At 39.6% G+C, this 18738-nt stretch overlaps 1 protein-coding gene across 1 annotated transcript in view; it reads left to right on the top strand.

Moving 5' to 3' along the window:
• The window catches only part of mtor (mechanistic target of rapamycin kinase), a 155625-nt gene that overhangs the window by 120539 nt on the left and 16348 nt on the right, over positions 1 to 18738 (top strand). The window contains exons 37-40 of the mRNA XM_017705759.1: positions 2474 to 2589; positions 10463 to 10580; positions 14541 to 14750; positions 17990 to 18090. Of these exons, the coding sequence (XP_017561248.1) occupies positions 2474 to 2589; positions 10463 to 10580; positions 14541 to 14750; positions 17990 to 18090 (545 nt within the window). The remainder of the gene's footprint in view (positions 1 to 2473; positions 2590 to 10462; positions 10581 to 14540; positions 14751 to 17989; positions 18091 to 18738) is intronic.

Below are 18738 nucleotides of genomic sequence, written 5' to 3'. Positions count from 1 at the left end.
CTTTGTTTTTGTTTGGGGGGGATTTGTGTTGCCTTGGTGTGTACTTTTCCAAAAAGAGGTCTCTAAGGGTTCTTTTTCCTCTCTAAATGAACTGCAGCTAAGAAGCAAACATCCGAACATGTTTGCTGTGTTACTTGAGAATACAAGAGCTTACCCACTGCTTACTCAATGGCCATCTGTCTTTCAGCAGAGAGGTCACCGTTTGGCACCTTAGGAACGATGAAGTAACTCGGTTTTGGTCCGAGGAGTTTTGAGTGACATTTTTGCACGTATTTTCCTCTCCTTACATAATGAATGTGATGTGTTTAAAGCAGCGGTACAGAAGCTTTTGGAAGCTTGGTTGAGCGCAGAGCATCAGAGAGAAACCGATGAGCTGAATGAGACTTTAATGAATGTGAAGAATCTCTTCCCCTCCAGCCAGCTGTGAGAGAGTTGTTACTCCGGGTGATATCAAAACAAGCGTTACATAAGACGGATGGAGGAAGTGCATCTGATGAAGAAGATGGAGAGCTGCCACTTGGACCCCACCCCTTTCCTTTCTCCTCTTCTTATTTTTCTTCTCATTGCCTCTTTCCTTGCTATTCATCTTTTTGTTCCTCTGCTCATATTTTGTAATCCCTCAGCACACAGGTCTTTTGTGTTCCACTGATTATTATGTAACCACAGACAGAGGGGTTTACAGGACCAGTCAAAAGTTTTTATTTGGACTATTTGTATCATCAAATATTTAAAGCTGCAGTATGTACGATTTTGCAGGAGTTTTCAGAGCATGTCATGCATCTTAATGTGACATACGCAGCCAGAAAAATGAAGATCTAGCTCGATTTTTAGGTCTCAAATGCAAAATCTCTGTTATGCTGATGAAGAAGTGCTGACAATAGAGGGTCATTCAGTTACATCCTCGGAAGACATGTCCGTCACCCTTCACCAGATTTTGACCAAGTTCTTTTAGAATACTCTCTCAATGTGCTCGCATTCATCCAGTCAGGGAAGGGGTCTAAAGGCTAACCTGTGTTACAGCATATTGCATGCAGTTACACATTTTTTACCAGAGAGGTCTAAATAGTGCATAAATAGTTTAAATAGTGCATTTTAAAATATTCTGTTAGGATTAGAAAAGCTAAAAACATGGAAATATTATTTAACTTGTTTATTTAACAAACTTATTTAGTTTGCTCCTAGCATCAAAGCACATAGTAACGTGTGGTAACAACATTGCAGTTGCATAACTATTGCACCTTTGTTAGAGATGATTTTTGATGCTGTTGTTTTTTTTCTTCTTTTTTTCACATCTTTACCAAGGGTACCAATGGGCCAGTGGATTTATTGAAGCATATAGTATACAAATATGTTTTAAATATCAAATTTATCTCATTATTATGCAATTTTATTATGTAATGATGGTGCTATTTATGCTATTTTTTTACATTTCAGAATAACAATAAAGCCATCTAAGCTAAAAAATTGCACAATGTAATCTTCGACATTTACTTTTTATACTAGAAACAAATTTTAAGTATGTAGGTTTAAGCCTCCTAGTCAAAATATCTTAAAGATTATGAAGAACATGTACTCAGTTAACTGTGTCCAAACTTTTGACTGGCTCCCTCACCCCCTTTTTACCCTTCCCTCTTTTCCTCTGCACTTGGAAAAGCTATTGCCTCCCGTGTCACAGGGCTCGTTAATGAAGTGTTGCGTCTGTTAGAGATTACATAAGTGTTGGGCTGTGTGGTGGGCGCACACATGTTGTTTTAAGAGTGTTTGCGGTGGTGGGGATCGTGGGCCGATCCTAAAGCCAAACTTATAAAAACTACCTGAGAGATAATCGCCATCAACTTCTCAAAGCCACTGGCATATACAGCACCTCTGGAGCTCTAAACCGCGTTGTATTCCTACTGTGTGCCAATCACGAGATGGGAATTCAGTGTGTGGAATGTGCGGGGTGTGTATTGTATTGCGGTCGGATTCATAGCGCACAGTTCCCTGAGCCATTAGGCCTTTCCACGGGAAACCAGACATTTGGATCTTGGAGAGACTTTGAAGTCTTTAGTGAACGTTCCAACAGCACTTTAGCCATGGGTACATTCATTATGCTAGCCAGCAACTGAGTGGATTCGACTGCTCTTATTTATTTATTTATTTGTTTATTTATCTATCTATCTATCTATTTATTTATTTATTAATTAATTATGAGCCAATTGCAGTGCTTTCTGCAGGTTACTCCAGGAATCTACAACACATCCCTTTTACATTATCTTGTTAAAATAGTATACAGTCTGTTACTGGAATTTAAGATTACATGACATTAGACAGAGACTCTGCATGAGATTTGAGTTATGGCAGCTTTGAAGGCATTTCCACTTATTACCTGTTACAGAACGTAACCTTTTGGTCTTTAATTTGCATGTTTACATCTCTCTCTGTCTCAATGTCTTTCTCTCTCTCTCTCTCTCTCTCTCTCTCTCGTGTGCAGATTGATGCATTCCAGCACATGCAACACTTTGTGCAAGGCATGCAGCAGCAGGCGCAGCACGCCATCGCAGCTGAGGACCAGCAACACAAGCTGGAGCTGCACAAGCTGATGGCCAGGTCAGCACAGTCTACAATTTACCACCATTTTTGTTTCTGTCGCACCTTACACATGCTGTGACACGAAATAAAGACGGTAGAACCTAGAATGCATTAAAGGGACCATATGCTACATTTTTTCCCAGTGCGTTGATTTTGATTCACACAATAGGGAAATTTCACTTCCGCAATTTAACCCATCCGTGCAGTGAAACACCACATACACACTAGTGAAGACACACAACTAGGGGCCAGTGAACACACTTGACCAGAGCGGTGGGCAGCCCTATTCGCAGTGCGAATCGGGGATCGGTTGCAAGGCTGGTTCCCTAACCTCCAGCTCACAACTGCCCCCTATTTGATTCTCTCTTTATCACTTACAGTTAAACAGCCTGTTTTTCTTGCTGTGCTTTAAGACTTCAATATGTTGATGTCCTCTGTTTTGATTACAATAAGCAATCAGGTCTGAAACCCTCCGTATAACTGTCCGCCACTTCACACTGATAACCTTATAATCTATTGGCTGCGAATGAGTGGATGTATAAATAAATTTGCTAGTGTTTGTGACATCACAGAAACAGTGTATTAGTGTGTAACAGGTTGTTTTTGCAGCTTAGCGTTCATGTATGGACTTTATGGCCTGAGGAGTAAACAGAATATTGTGAGTATGGAGGTGAATTTTGGAGATTATTTGACTGTTAACCGACCGCCATTAGTCGCTAATGAATTGTTAACTGCCAAACCTAAAATGACAGACACAACCCATGAAAACATCAAGCACAGCATTTTATGTAAACATGCACCTAACTTCAGTTGTCTTTTGTCAAGACGAGGTGTGTCTGTGTTAGCAGAATGCATTTGTACACAAAAAAATCCTTTCAGATTGTTTTCTTGATTTGCAGAGTGAAAATAAGATAATAAAAATAAAGATAATGGAATAAAATGAATTAATGAGGCATTAATAGGCAATTATTCTGCACATTTAGTGCATGATTTTCATTTTTTTGCTGAGATTATTGTGAATTTAATATGGATGTAGCATATTGGGAAACGCCAACGTCTTAAATGTGCCATACTTTTGCTCAGGTCACATTCAGCAAATAAACAGTAGCTGGGAATTTAAATTTGCTGGTGTGTTCTCTATAGAAGATGTTTATTTTTACTTAGAAAATCAACAGAATGTAATTTTACCATTGGTTTTACTTGTGCATACGACATATATGTGTGTCAAGATGTACAAATATTTAAATCTTTTTTCATCACTACACTTCCGGTACTTGTTAGTACACACCTAGAGCAAAGGTTTGATGGCTTATCATGGGCTTGCTGGCCTCAAGAATCATTTGGACGGTATTATAAACAGTGGAAAACATGACTGTAGAGGAGTAGTCTCTGTTGTACGTGTACTTTCCTTTTTCTTTATGCTGCTATGTCATTTTTGGTTCACCTTGAGGGCCTGGCTGTGTTCAGATGCTCCGATGTGTGCTTTCAGCACAATGTGGCTTGTCCTGGGCATGCCAAGTCGCTGCCCTCTTACCCATCCTGTGCCCTCTTTGAAGACTTTGGCACTCTTTTAATGAAGGCTGCTTCTGCACGCTCCAGCATGATCTGCCTCCTTTCATGCTCCCCCATGCATGCAGGCCTTAAGGCACCAATCCCTTATCTCTGCTCCAGAGTGTGTTCTGATGCACTTGACTGTTTTCCACTTGTGAAGACAAGATGTTTGGCGTGGACAGTCCCTCCCTGAAACACTGTTCAGAACCGACAGAAACATTATCATCAAAGCCGAAAGGAAGTTGCTTGAATGCTCCATGAGATCATAAAGATTGAAGAAAGTCCAATGTTGATGGAGACTCATAGCAGTTTCCATGGCCAGACCGATAAGGCAAATGGCCTGCAGAGAGCTTTAAAATAGTAGTTTGGTGAAAAATCATATTTACACTATTTTCCCTTTTGGCAATTGTAGATCAACCAGGCATGTTTAGTGTCCAAAGTTAGATTTGGTAGTTTTGAGCTGTGGCTGTGAGGACAAAAGTACTACTTGCTGTCTGCTGGTTTAAGGTATTCAGCTTAGCTCACGGTAGCTGTAAACTTTCATTATTTGTTAGCAACACTACTGTGCAAAAGTCAGAGACCACTGTTTATTTAATTAATTATCCAGTCAGAATTTTTTCAAGATTTTTTCAGTATTTAGTATTAGAGTCTACCTTTTGGCTTTAATACAGCTTCCAGTCTTTTCAGGAGACTTGATTTCAGTTTTTCAAAGAAGTTGACAAGGCTGTATTCCAGGGGTTGAGGTCTGGAGTCTGGGGTTGCCAGTCCGTTGATCTCTGAACACCAGAAGCTTCTTTGTGCGATTTGCAGTTTTTATTTCCTCAGTAATGGCTTCTTGATAGCTGCACAATCTTGTCAGGAGTTTCATTTTCTCTGTATCTTCTAATTATTTAGCTTCAGGAATATCTCCTAAAATGAATGGAATGACAGTATGTCAAATAAAAGAAAGGTGGTCTCTGATTTGCACAGTGCCGTATATTATCCTTATAACAGTGCTCAAAACTGAAGAAACAGATCTTGGACATCAAACATGTTTTCATGGATTCAGTTTGAGGTAACCTGCATACAATTGATTTTACATGTAAGTACTACATACTGAAAGCTCTGTCTCAGCGTGGAGCTCTTGATTGAGTCAGGCTGTTTTGTCTGAGAAGGTGAATAAAGATTGTGCTGTTTTCTTACTCATGGACCTGTGAGCTGCCTGCTTCTTAATGAAGTGTTGCACCCTTGCTTTCTCAGGTGACGGTACATTTGTCAGAACCGTTCAAAACACCACTTTCCTCGTACATTCTGGATGAGATCATGGCAGGAGCTGCAGGGATGTGGCCAGGAGTTGCTCATTCATGTCATAACTGTAGCTTGGAGCCTTTTGCAGCATTTGTGGAATTTGACTGAGGGAAAACATGTGACTGATAAGGTTCTGTACCTTCCCCTCCTCAGAAGTTCTGCTATACTTTCACCCAAAAGTAGGTCATCAGTGATGGGTGTCCAGGAATGGTGCACACCTGGTTTCCTCACTATGGTCCGCTCAGGAATTTTCTGCTGTCTTCTGGTATCTGTATGCAATGCACAGGCATTTGGGAGCAGACAGAACCTGCTAGTCTGTCCTCCCAATCTGGAGGCAAGCATAACAACAGAGACTGTATTGATATAGACTAAAACTTTAGTGTTTAGTTAGCGTATGATAGACTAGAAAACTACTGGTGTTGTATCTGCTCTAACACAATTGATCGAACCAATCAGCTGCTTAAAAAGCAGTTGCTGAATTGAAGGTTCTGCATTTACAGCAGGGAAACGTCTCGGGCTACTCCAGGAGCCACTGTTGAGAGACACTGGTCTGCTTGACCTAACCTTCTTTACCTGATACATGCTCTTATATCAAGTACAAGAAAGAGAGGCACCTTTGCATCCATTCCACCAAATGCAGTCATGTTTAGTTTCTCGCTTAGAGGGCATGTAGCCCAACATTGCACCAAATATCATGACCTAGTTGCAGGCTAAATGAATAGTCTAGCGAATTTTATCCTCTTATGCCAAATGTAGTTGACCAGTAGTTTATTGTTTTTAGTTTGTTTCTAGATTTTTGCACTGGAGATACAAGGCTAACATAAATATGATATAATACTATGTGTTTCACATTGTAATTACTACAATCATTTCTTGAATAAAAATAATATCAGAATCATTAATTATATTGAGACACTTAAGGTGCACTGAAAATGCTTTAATGCTTAGAAATTTAGTGATATGGTGTGCCATGCTTGGGTAAAGACCAAGCACAGACAGTGGGAATTTTACTGCACCATAGTCTAGCGACTTATCAATGCCTTAGTAATCATTTGTTTTAAATTCATTAGTTCTCTCTAGTTCTCTCAGTTCTCTTTCCCAACACGATGCTATTGCTTTTGAAGCATCGTCATCACTCACCTGTCTGTCATTGCTTATATCCAATTATATTGCCCTGTTGCCCAGGCCTACCTTTGTCTAGAGTCCTTAAAGCACTTAATTTATTTTATATCCAGTTAAAAATGGCCATAAAATAAATGTTATTTATGTTTAGGAGTTACTTCTGATGAGCTTAGATATAAAACAGTATACTTTCAAAACTGGAGTTAAAAATCATTAAAAGACATGCACTTCTAGCAATCGTGTTGAGTCCTTATAGACCATCAAAACTGTCACCATCAGATAAACAGCACAACTGTTTTTTCTAAGCATTAAATCAAGCTCCAGTTTCGCTTCAGGTCTGAAAAATCCACAAGTGTTTGTGTCCATCTTTTCAGTTTGAGAAGACAACACTATGAGTCTATGTGTATATGTTTAAATATATGTTCTACTTTTTTCCTTAGGCTAAAAAAAGAATAACTCAATGGCTGTTTTGACTGGAAGTTATGTAAATGAAGACTGGTCTGATTTTGGTTCATACTATATAAAAATGGATGAAAGTACATTGCGTAGCCAAAACCATTAGTAATCCTGAACAGTTGATTAGTTTCCATTACTTGTTCGCTACATTAGCATCAAAGCTCCAGCCTAAAACTTGTCTTGATTGATTACATTTGTGGAAAGGGGCAAGTAGTGGAAATTGTGAGTTTTTTGTTCAACCATTTCTTTAAATTGCCTCGTAAGTGAATGTCATGAATTGCATAACCTTTTACACCATTATGTCTTCATCATGGTCTGGCGCAGTACATCACAGTTTTGGTAGATGTGGTCGTTTGGCTGGCTTTGTGTTCAGTCTAATGGGACAGCAGGCCGGTCATTCCTCATGCTTCCAGCCTGCACTGATGTAAACACAACTAGCCTGACTGAGGTCTCTGCCATCAGCCACAAGATTTATGGCAAAGGGCGAGGCGAATGTGAACGGGTTTGGCATGGCGACAGTACTTCACTGTACATGTGATTGAAAAGAGCATCTAAGAAGCTTTCAGACGTTTCTATTCCATCACTCCTGGAATGACATCCAAGTATGACAAATTAAGCTTTTTTTATACATTTTCTTTTCGTCTGTCAGTGTTTTTTTCTTCCTGACTTTGCATCATTCCCACACAGGTCTCGACTGTAAGTAAATGATAGTTTTGGCAGTTTTTTTTTTTCTGGATATATGAAGTATTTAGGCAACACTGAGTAAATGGATTCAGAAATATGAGGTGCCAAGTCAAGAACAAGTTTCTTGGTTAAAACTGGTAGATTTTAAAAAGAGCAGAAACATCCAGGTAAGGGTGGGCGATATCAAATATTTCAAATATATGTCAAATATTTAACTTGATGACAGTTTCGCAATACACAACACATAACATTATTCTTTCAGAGGTTTTTGAACAAAACAGTCATGACTTTTTTTGCTGAGATAAACCATTTTAGGAGAACACATGGAAAAATCGAATAATTATGAAAAAAAAGATAATGACATAATGGGCTGACATTAGGGATGCCTATTTTGCCTGATAATTGATCGTCATTAGTTGTTAACAAGCAAACCTAACATTGCATTGAGGGCATGGCCTGTGTGAGTGTCAGTTATACAACAGATAGTTGTAGTTCTGAAAGCTGATGATTTGCTGAGCCCCATTGAACACCATTATGCAATACTTGAAATATGCACACTTAAGAGCACACACACAGGCTGAATCGCTTAATTGGAATGGAATACAATACTGACGGGTATCAGCATGTGTATGAAGTAAATGGCCAAAAACGTTAAACTGATCCTACATAAGAACCTAGTTTTGTGGAAACCGACGTGCAGACAACTATATGTTCATGATTGCATGACCAAAAACTCGAAAGTTATTTAAATATATTATATATTCAAATATAACAAAAGGCTACTAAACGTTTTGTATTCCAAAGTTCTATCCAAGTTATATTTACTACTCATTACTGGCTCAGGTTATGCCATAATTGGGGGTAACCTTAGCTCAATGTTCCTCAGTACCTCTGGAAAGCTGTCAATATCCACCACGACCTGCTCTGTAATTTTACACATATATGGGCGATTTCCTCGCAGTTCCATCCATCTCACTTTCTTTTTGAGAAATAGTTGTGTGTCTTGCTTGTTGGTTGTTGTTTGTTTCTAATATGGTACATTGTTGTATTTGTGCTGTCGTCCTCCAGAGAAATTGATCTTGCTTTGGAAGAGGATAGTGCACGATATAGTTGTCTTGAACATCACAATTTCGTGTTTAGCTGGTCAGTCTAGTGGGAGCACCTGCCTGTTGTGTCCTTAGTTCAAAAAGGTTCCTCAACATGGATGATAAACTTGTTTAAATAGGGACTGTAGTTTATTGGAAACGAATTAAAATGAGTTAAATTATTATTTTGTTCCCCAGCAGCAGTGGCTGAACATTTGTTTATTTGTTACTTGTCTTGTTGCAGTGCAGTCACTTGGGGTTTGAAAAATAATCAATTATATTGTGATTTTGTTGCGAAAGGTTCTTAATCAATTGACAAAACGTCATAATCTGCTCTACTTTTTCTTTGTAAAATAAACTCACCACCCTGAGGCATTTTAAAGTAGGACACTTTGGCAGAGCTTGGCTTGGAGGAGGGAAGAAAATGCAGGTTAAGTGATACAGTGATACTTTTTTTGATCCCACAACTGGGGAAATTCCACCTCCACATTTAACCCATCCGTGAAGTGAAACACCACATACACACCAGTGAACACACACACTAGGGGGCAGTGAGCACACTTGCCCGGAGCGGTGGGCAGCCCTATCCACGGCGCCAGGGGAGCAGTTGGGGGTTAGGTGTCTTGCTCAAGGACACCTCAGTCATGGACTGTTGGCCCTGGGGATCGAACCGGCAACCTTCCGGTCACAGGGCCAGATCCCTAACCTCCAGCCCATGACTGCCCCACCAATGTTCTCACCAATGCATCCCTTTGCAGGCAAAAACTGGTCACAAATTTTGTGATAATGACATAAAAGGCCTGCAAACATACCCTACTTAGGATTTAACAGCCTGCTCAGGTGATCCTTACCGGCTAACAAACTAATCCAATGATTTTCAGACTTTTAAGAACATGGCTTTGAAACTTACTTCAGACTTCTGTAAACGAATATCTTCAGCAGAGGGTGTATTTGTGCTTTTGTACGCAACATTTCAAGGCAAGAAACAGCCACAGATGAAAATGGGGTCACAACTTTTAAAGCAAGAGATGAAATAGTTTTCAGATTTTTTTTATGTTGTTACGTAGTATTATATTATTTAATATGTGATTTTCATTCAATCATTTAATTGAAATAAGTATTATGATAGAAAAAATAAAGTGCAGGTTATAGAAATAAAAAAAAGAGATGCTTCAAGAATCATTTATAATCCATTGTGGCATTGAAATAGAATCATGAGGTGCCTAGAGATTCCCACCTTAAGCACTTACTCTACACTAGTTTTTGTTTTCAGGCTTTCTATATTTGGAATAAATCTTACTTGTTTATGACACACAACATTTTATATTCAGAAAAGAAGATTGTATAATATTTTTAATCCCAATAACAACCTTATATCGCCCACCCCTATGCCCAGGATATGTGGACTGGATGACGAGCTTGTTGTTTTCCATTAGAGACCTATGAGTGCAATGTGACCATTCAAGCAAGAAAGACTGATATAGATTGGAAGACATAGGTTCTTTTGTGACTCTTGCAGGACTGTGGTTAACTGCTGGCTTGCTTTAGGTAGCTGGAACGGAGGTCTTAATGTAAATATTCCTTATTTTGTGTTTTTTCACAAACGGAGCTAAACTTGGAAGCACGCACGGTGCTTCCCCTCACACTCTCTCATTCCTCTCCCATTCTCTCTGTTGCTTCATCGCTCTTTACTTCTCTGTGTGCAGGTGTTTCTTGAAGTTGGGTGAATGGCAGCTGAGTCTTCAAGGCATCAACGAAAGCACCATTCCTAAAGTGCTTCAGTACTACAGTCACTCCACTGAGCACGACCGCAACTGGTACAAGGTGAGCCTGCACACTTTTAAAAGGTTAATGAAGAAATCAGATGTGTGGCGTCCGAATGTTCAGACACGCTCCTGAAACCTTGAGTTAAGCAATCTACTCTCAAGTATACTTACTTATGTGCTTTCTGTCACAGTGTGACATGACAGTTCTAGCCTTGTATTTTGTCTCTGCTTTAGTATATTTTTCTGTCAAATGATGAAAGTAATTGACACGAATTTAGCCCTGATTTTCCACTCGCCAACAGTTTTTGGAGATGACAGAGAAAAGCCCAGAACAGAGGCAAATCGACATTCGCTTAGGGCTCACAAATCTTGATCTCTTGATCAATAGGTGTCAGTCTTTCAAAGATGCCATCCAAGAGACTCACCGTTGCCTCTGAGACGCTAAATATCCGGATTTATCAGAGTGTTTCTATCCTGTAATGTGAAAACTTTTGTGACCTGGTTGTGAGTGGCAGTGAGTTCGTGGCGTATGCATTTAGCTCCTCCACAATTGTAGCCCTCTCACTCTCATACTGGAGCTTTCCACTTCATTAAGGCTGCTCTTTAATTTACTCATGGTGATTTATCCATGTCCATTTATTTATATGGTCATATGGTCATAAACCTTGGGTGTACCACACGACTTTGAAAGTCTTTGCAGATTATAAAATGACTGGGCATCTCAAACTATCAGACTGGTTTCTGCAGATATTTTTGGGCAACTGAAATATTGGTGATCACACATTAAATGACTTTGGCTCACACACTACTCAACTTTTACGTTGTTGCTGAACTGAAAGGAACTCGCTGAACTCGAACAAACTCGCGTGTTCCCTTGTTACTAGGAGACACAAATAAACATGTGGATCAGTTCGCTGCTGCTACCGTTTTCTCTGCTGTTTGTACTGTCACAGTAAAGAAGCAGCAGGTATACATGTTTAAGTGAGGGTCATGAATTTTAAAAGTGGTATCAATATGGTATTTATTTATTTAATTTTTTTTAGATTTTTTGAATGTAAAAAGGGTGGCGTGGTGGGTAGCGCTGTCGCCTCACAGCGAGGAGGGCCTGGGTTCGATCCCCCGGCCGGGTGACCGGGGTCCTCTCTGTGTGGAGTTTGCATGTTCTCCCCGTGTCTGCGTGGGTTTCCTCCGGGTTCTCCGGTTTCCTCCCACAGTCCAAAGACATGCAGTCAGGCCAACTGGACATGCTAAACTGCCCCTGGGTGTGAGTGTGTGAGTGACTGTCTGTGTCTGTCTGTCTGCCCTGTGATGGACTGGCGACCTGTCCAGGATGTATCCTGCCTTCCGCTCGATGACCGCTGGATAGGCTCCAGCACCCCCCCGCGACCCTGAGGGAGAAGCGGCTTAGAAAATGGATGGATGGATGGATGAATGTAAAAAAGACTTGATTGTGCTTGTGCCTCAAACTCTGCTCACTAAAAAGCTTCGCTACTCACTGGAGACTTTTTGCCATTTGTCTTTGCTGTAATTTTCTTCTGTCTCTGTCTCAGTTTTCATTGGCTGTTGCAGGAATCCGTTCAGGTTGAGTCATTGACCAGTTCACACTGCTAGATTATGCTTTGAGTCAGGTCCTTAAAACCATGTTTGAAAAACTCTGACTGGTCTGAAACGTGATCAGGAGACGAAAAATCGGAGTCTGCGCCCTTCACACACTATTCGATTCTCTCTCCGACTGTGAGCTCCGACTAAACCAAACATCTGCAGACTAGAGCCAACTAACACAGACTCAGCCAGACTGAGAATCAGGGCTAAAATCAGGGTGTAAAAGTCTTGTAGTGTAAACCCAGCTTAGTTTATACTTCAGACTAAACGTGGTTCGGAGGTAAACAAATTCATGGCATAGCATGGCAGTGGCTATATATGACATTTTATCAGGAGAGTCAGGAATGGATCTTGCCATCCAAAAGCTGTATTTGTACAAGAGGACTACATAGTCACTCATACATCATGTCAGCTGCTGGCACTAAGGATAGTTGGAGGGTCAAACTAGGAAAATATGTTAATGGTGTATAAACATTGTGTTATTAATAATTCATGGCAGTGCAGTCTTAGTGTGAAACCTGAATATATTGTATAGGTAACAGTATATTAGCTTACAGTACTTGTTAGCTACATTAGCCTGTAGGCCTCTGACACCAAACATTTCATTGCTGATCGACTGTATTTGGTTTAAGGGGAATGGGTTATGAACATGTTGGTATTCTTTGAGCCTTTCACAAAGGTGGTCTAAAGTTAATGTCTCCCTGGTTTCTGCCTATTCTGCAACCACATCAGTACTGCTGCGTACATCCTTAAAGTGGAGGGCGTTCTCCACATTAAACTGAACTGAATGTTCAGTCTTTACACCCTGCTTGGCAGCATGTATCTACCTCTTTTTTTCAGCCGGCCAACTGGTGTTCCCAAACACGTCGTTCTGTCTGTGCAAGAGAAAGAGCCAGAGGGTCTTGTATTTTCCTCACATTTTCACTTATTATCAGTGTTAGCACTCCCTATACTTGTTCTTTTTAAACTCTGAGATTTATACCCTTGAAGTAATGGAGTGTTGGTGCATTGTGTGATTTTTCAAAAATGAATAAAAAAAAAAAATCCAATGGTACAGATGTTTTGGAGGGACTCTATCAGCAAGTGCTTATTGAATTGTTGGTTGAGTTTAATGTTCGATTGCTCTTGTTGTAAAGTGATAAGACATTGGAGACAATAGGGATTATTTTGTGGTGAAGTGATTAGGCAGTAGAAACAACAGAGTGTTTTGAATTATTATACAGGGCTGAAAAAAGGATGTCATTTTTGTTTGTGGCTGTTTACCCCTTAGAATTGTATTATTGTGCTTTATGTTGATTTTCTTTTCTTAGTGTCAAATGATAAGCAAGAAAAAGTGGCCAAAAGTAAAAGATGGTTTTTCTACCCACTACACAAGACTGTACTCAAGGAATTGAATAGAATGTCCTGGAGCTGTTGATCTGTAGAAAAACAAATCGTTAACTTCAAGTCCCAATTATGCGTTATTGCCCATGATGGCATATCCAGATATCTGTAGCTGCCTTGTAAATGCTGCTTGAGCTTACACATTGAAGGAGCTAAAAACATAAAAATCACTAGAATCATGCATGTAACATTATTTGGCCTGTGGAACGGTCAACAACATTTTGTCTTTTGTATCAACTACACAATCAGACATTGTTGTCATGGCAAAATTAAGTAATAGCTCAGTGCTAGGCGTGTAAGGATTTTGAAACCACGCTTTATGAGGTGAAAGTACTGAGTTGCTGTAAATTGTTGGCCCCCTAAACTTTGCAACAGTCTCCCTCTATTATATTCTATGAGCAGTTTTAGGAGATGGCCTAAAGCCCGTTTTTGTTCCTTAGCTTTCCTATGTTACAGTCACAGGTAGCATGCTTACTTGCTTAATTTTGTGTTATTTTATGATGTTTTGTATTGTTTTAATTAGTTTAGATCATGTTAATGCATTTCCCCCCTCTCCTTAGAATTTTGCTATACTTCTCTTACTCTGATGCTCTTTGGAGCTTTGGCATTGAAAAGTGCTTACTTTACTATAGAAGTCTCAGTTAAGTGCAGTTAATTCATTCAGATAATAACTTGTTGTTAAAATGTTGTAAGAATAAGGAATTATTTCCACCTGATGAGTCAAAGTTAATCTGAAGCTAAGAAGGAATAAAACCTTTTCTCCTACGCGGTGGAAACTCAAATGTTGACTGACGTTGTGTCTGTGTTCATTTGCATTGAAGTTCTTTGTACATAACCACCTGAACTGGCCTCCCCCTCCAGCACAAATTGTTGGTGATCTGACAGTAACTAGTTCTTCTCTTTGTAAATCCATTAATCTGTACTTTCAATACAGGCAAAAAATTAATAACATCTTTTTGCTCTTACAGTAACTTAAGATGCCCTTCCTTGGTAGTGAATTATCTGGTAACATGACTGAATATGACCCATACAGGCCTGGCACGCATGGGCAGTTATGAACTTTGAGGCAGTGCTCCACTACAAGCATCAGAACCAGGGCCGTGATGAGAAGAAGAAGAAGCTCAGGCACGCCAGCGGCGCAAGTGGGGCCAGCGCCAACAGTGAAGCCAGCAACAGTGACAGCGAAGCGGACAGTGCTGACCACAGCCCGGTGCCCTCACCTGGCCAGAAAAAGGTCAATGAGGTGAGAATCACAGAGTGGCACAATTACATATAGGAAATGTACTTTATAAATCAATACCTTGATACCTAGGCTTATTATTCAAATATAGGTCTTAAAGGGGAATTCCGTCCTTTTTTCAAGTTTTCTGATTAGTTGAGTGGTTAGGATGTAGACAGTGAGAGTGGTTTGATGGGAAATGCCCAATTCACGAGAAACTTACTGAGTCAGAATTCTTACAGTAGTGGAGATGGGAAACAGGCGTCCACCTCTGAAAACTTCCTCACAATAAGTTTAAGATTAAGATTAAGTGACCCTTATTAGTCCCAAAACGGGGAAATTTCACCTCCACATTTAACCCATCCATGAAGTGAAACACCACATACACACTAGTGAGCAGTGAGCACACTTGCCTGGAGCGGTGGGCAGCTCTATCCACAGCTCCTGGGGAGCGGTTGGGGATTAGGTGCCTTGCTCAAGGACTCCTCAGTCACATACTGTTGGTTCTGGGGATCAAACCGGCGACCTTCAGGTCACAGGACTGGTTCCCTAACCTCCAGCCCATGACTGTTATTGCATAAACAGTTATGAATATGCTACCTGATGCCTGAGAGATTGTATAACATTAACATTTTAATAAATCCATTCATGGTGGAGAGGTACATGCAGGGAGAGGCAAATTAGTCCCCAAAGAAAACTTATTTTTCAGGATTACAATTATTTTACCATCATCAACCTTACATATAAAACTCGGGAGACATATAGCTCTCACTCATGGCTTTGAACAGCAAATAAAATTGCTTTAATTGTATTGTAGATGTTATGACCCCAGGTTCCTATCATCACCACTGAGTGAAATCAGAGTTACTGTGCTTCTCCGCAGTGAACCATTTCATTGAACCGCTCTGAATGGTTTTGTTTAAATTTCGATGGTTGATTTGTGTACCTACTACAGACGGCACAGATCCAATACCTAGTATTGATATTAGGCTGCTACCAGCAGAAAATGCTGGAATGGTTATTGAAGGGAAAAAATGTAAAAATCTGGGCATCATTTCTTGTAAGCAGATCATAAAATAGAGCAGAGTAAAGCAGGTCATGTAATAACAGTCACCACACAGAGACTAACATTAAATGGCCTACATAATGAAGAGCTATAGCTTTTGATAATAAGAATTTAATGTAGTATGTAATCATGGTTAGGTTTTCAAAATATATAGTGCTAATAACTGTCTGTCTATATTAGTTTCCATTTATACAATCCATCAAATAGTTGTTTTTATGATATAAAAAATATAAAAACATCACATATTTACGTTAGCCTACAGTAGTCTGTTAGTCTTAAAGGCACGGTAACAGAACACCTTGTATAAACACATGTGATGAAGAGAGGTTGGAAAATTGCCCCTACAAACACACAAATGTTGGAAGTGGGGAAAAAGTTAATAATATAGGCCATAAGAACAGTTACTTTAAATAGTCTTTTAAATTAAAAACAGAAACATTTGATTGGTATTGGTATTCGCAAATTCTCAAGGTTTCAGTGTTGGTATTAGACAGGAAAAGATATAACTATGAATTACTACTATAATACTAATAAATGTTATGCAGAGTTAATAACTGAAGTGCAGGCTCACATACTGGCCCTTAGAGTTGAAGTGGTTTCGAAGTAAGTCACCTGAAAATGCTAATGTGACTGAGAGCCTGTCATTGTGGTAGTGAGCTCATTCTAACTGTCCATTTATTGTTAGTGTTTTTTGGAAGCACAGTTCCTTTCACTGCAGGCCTGTGTACTGATTTGCACGCTTGGTAGACAGGGAAGTATAGAATGATCTTGCCAGGGCCTCATCATGCTATGTTAAATTAAATAGATTGCTGTGTCAAAACTAATCTGCTCTGCTTAACCCTTTGAATAGCAAGGGCCCACTGGCAGGCCAAAAGTTTTATTACACACTTCTGTAACCTACGAATAGCTCAGCCAGTTTCATGGAAGTCCCTGTAGTTACGAAATAATAAGCCTGGGATTGTAAGAGGTTAATGTTGAACAGCTGCTGATGCTTTTGCTTTCATTTCTGCCATGACACTATTTCTAAAGAACACTGTGGGCTTGATGCCTACATGCAGTATTTATGTTCAGGATCTACCAGTCCATTTACATGAGTTGCCACTTTATTAGATGCACCTTCTTTGTACATACAGTTATCTATTTCATTACGTACACCTGCCATATAGGCTTACAGTTACTAAACACTGTACACTCACTGGCCACTTTATTAGAATCTCCCATCTTGTTGGTATCTCCTACAAATCTTGTTGGAATCTCTTACTTTGTAGGTGTGCTAGAGACTGCAGTACATCATTACCCATGTAACCAACATGTGTCAGGCTTCAGCCCACTGCCTTATTAAATAAACCTGATTAAGTTGTTCAGCTAATTAGCAAGGCCTTCATGAACTGAATTCACAGCATCTAGTGAGGGTAAACACTAATCTCTGCAGCACTTTGGCCCGAATGGTCCCCAGTTTGACATGCCTGCTGTAGACCTTCATTAGAGGTCAGTTTCTGACCACATGACAGGACTGTTCTCAACCCCAGCAGTGGCAGTGTGGTGAATAGGATCCCCAGCAATGCTTCTGTACCAGCATCTCACAGATCTGCTACACCATTGGGTGGAGGACCAATTTCAATATCTCATTGTTGAGACTGTGCCACCACCCAAATATAATCTAGTCAGGGTGGTCCTGTGGTCTTTTTCTATTAAGTAAGTTGTGCAGCAACCGACGAGCTACAGTCAGTTGTTGTCAGTAACTAATAAACTGGCAGCTCTGTGTACCTGGTATTTATAAGACATAGTGCTCATCATTGAAGCGTAGTACCCTTTATGCAAAAGTTTGGGCACTCCTGTTCAAATGACATTTTTATTGATTTTCTAAGTGAAAACACATTGTCTACAGAGACCACACGTCTGCACGTTTTAATGCATAAGTAGTGTTTATTTGCTAAATTTAACAGGTTGGAAAAAAATACAACATAAACTGTGGCCAGTGCCAAAGCTATGACACATTTTAGAATTAATGTTTAATTTTTTTTTTATCAGTATGGTTAACTTAGCAATAAAACAAAAATAGTGCCATGCCATATTTAAGTGTTTCCTCTGTAGGGGACATGTTTTCACTTAGAAAATCAGCAAAACATGTGATTTGAATTCCAGGAATTCATAGTCAGGTTTACTTTAAGAAGTTGATTGCACTTTTGTTGTACAGGATTTGTCCAAAACTCTGCTGCTCTACACGGTTCCTGCGGTCCAGGGCTTCTTCCGATCCATCTCGCTGTCTCGAGGAAACAACTTGCAGGACACACTGAGGTGAGTGCACATGCACAGATATAACCAGAAAACGGTTACGCGGGACAGCAGTGATCCTCTGTGGCCCTTTACATTGCGTATTTTGAGCAGAGGGTGCCCCCTTGTGCCAGCGTCTCATGAAACTCTGTGTGCAGTGTAATTCATTATAGCGTTCTTTAGTGATCATTAATTATATGTTGTATTCATACAGAAGATTTTCTGTGTGTAGTTAAAAATGAGTGTAAATTTCAGATATTTGTAAAAAGTAAATGAATTCATTAAACAGGTCATATAAATGCTATATTGACATACTGTGTTACTGAAACCCTGTGCAGTTCATGGAATTATTTTTGCTTGTTTTGCTCTGCAGCCACACCCACAAATTATTTTCTTTACTGAAAGTTTGAAATTCATCACCGTTTTGTAAGAGAAATGCTACTGCAATGTGTCTTGACATTCATTTCTTTAATATTGCACTGGAGCTATAAGACTAGCTAGTGAAGTAATTTGGGTGTCACCCAAAATTGTATGTTAGCGTCGTCAAGCCACTTATTTCAATTTGTGTACATTTGATTTTTCAAGAAACCTTTCCATTAACCCTGGTCTTTTCACTTTAGGGTCATGTCATCGATTTTAATTTAAAAAAATAAATACAAAAAATAAAATCCA

Source organism: Pygocentrus nattereri, chromosome 29 (genome assembly GCF_015220715.1).
Source record: "Pygocentrus nattereri isolate fPygNat1 chromosome 29, fPygNat1.pri, whole genome shotgun sequence".
Lineage (NCBI taxonomy): Eukaryota > Metazoa > Chordata > Actinopteri > Characiformes > Serrasalmidae > Pygocentrus > Pygocentrus nattereri.
This window is presented reverse-complemented; position numbering and strand designations above follow the sequence as displayed.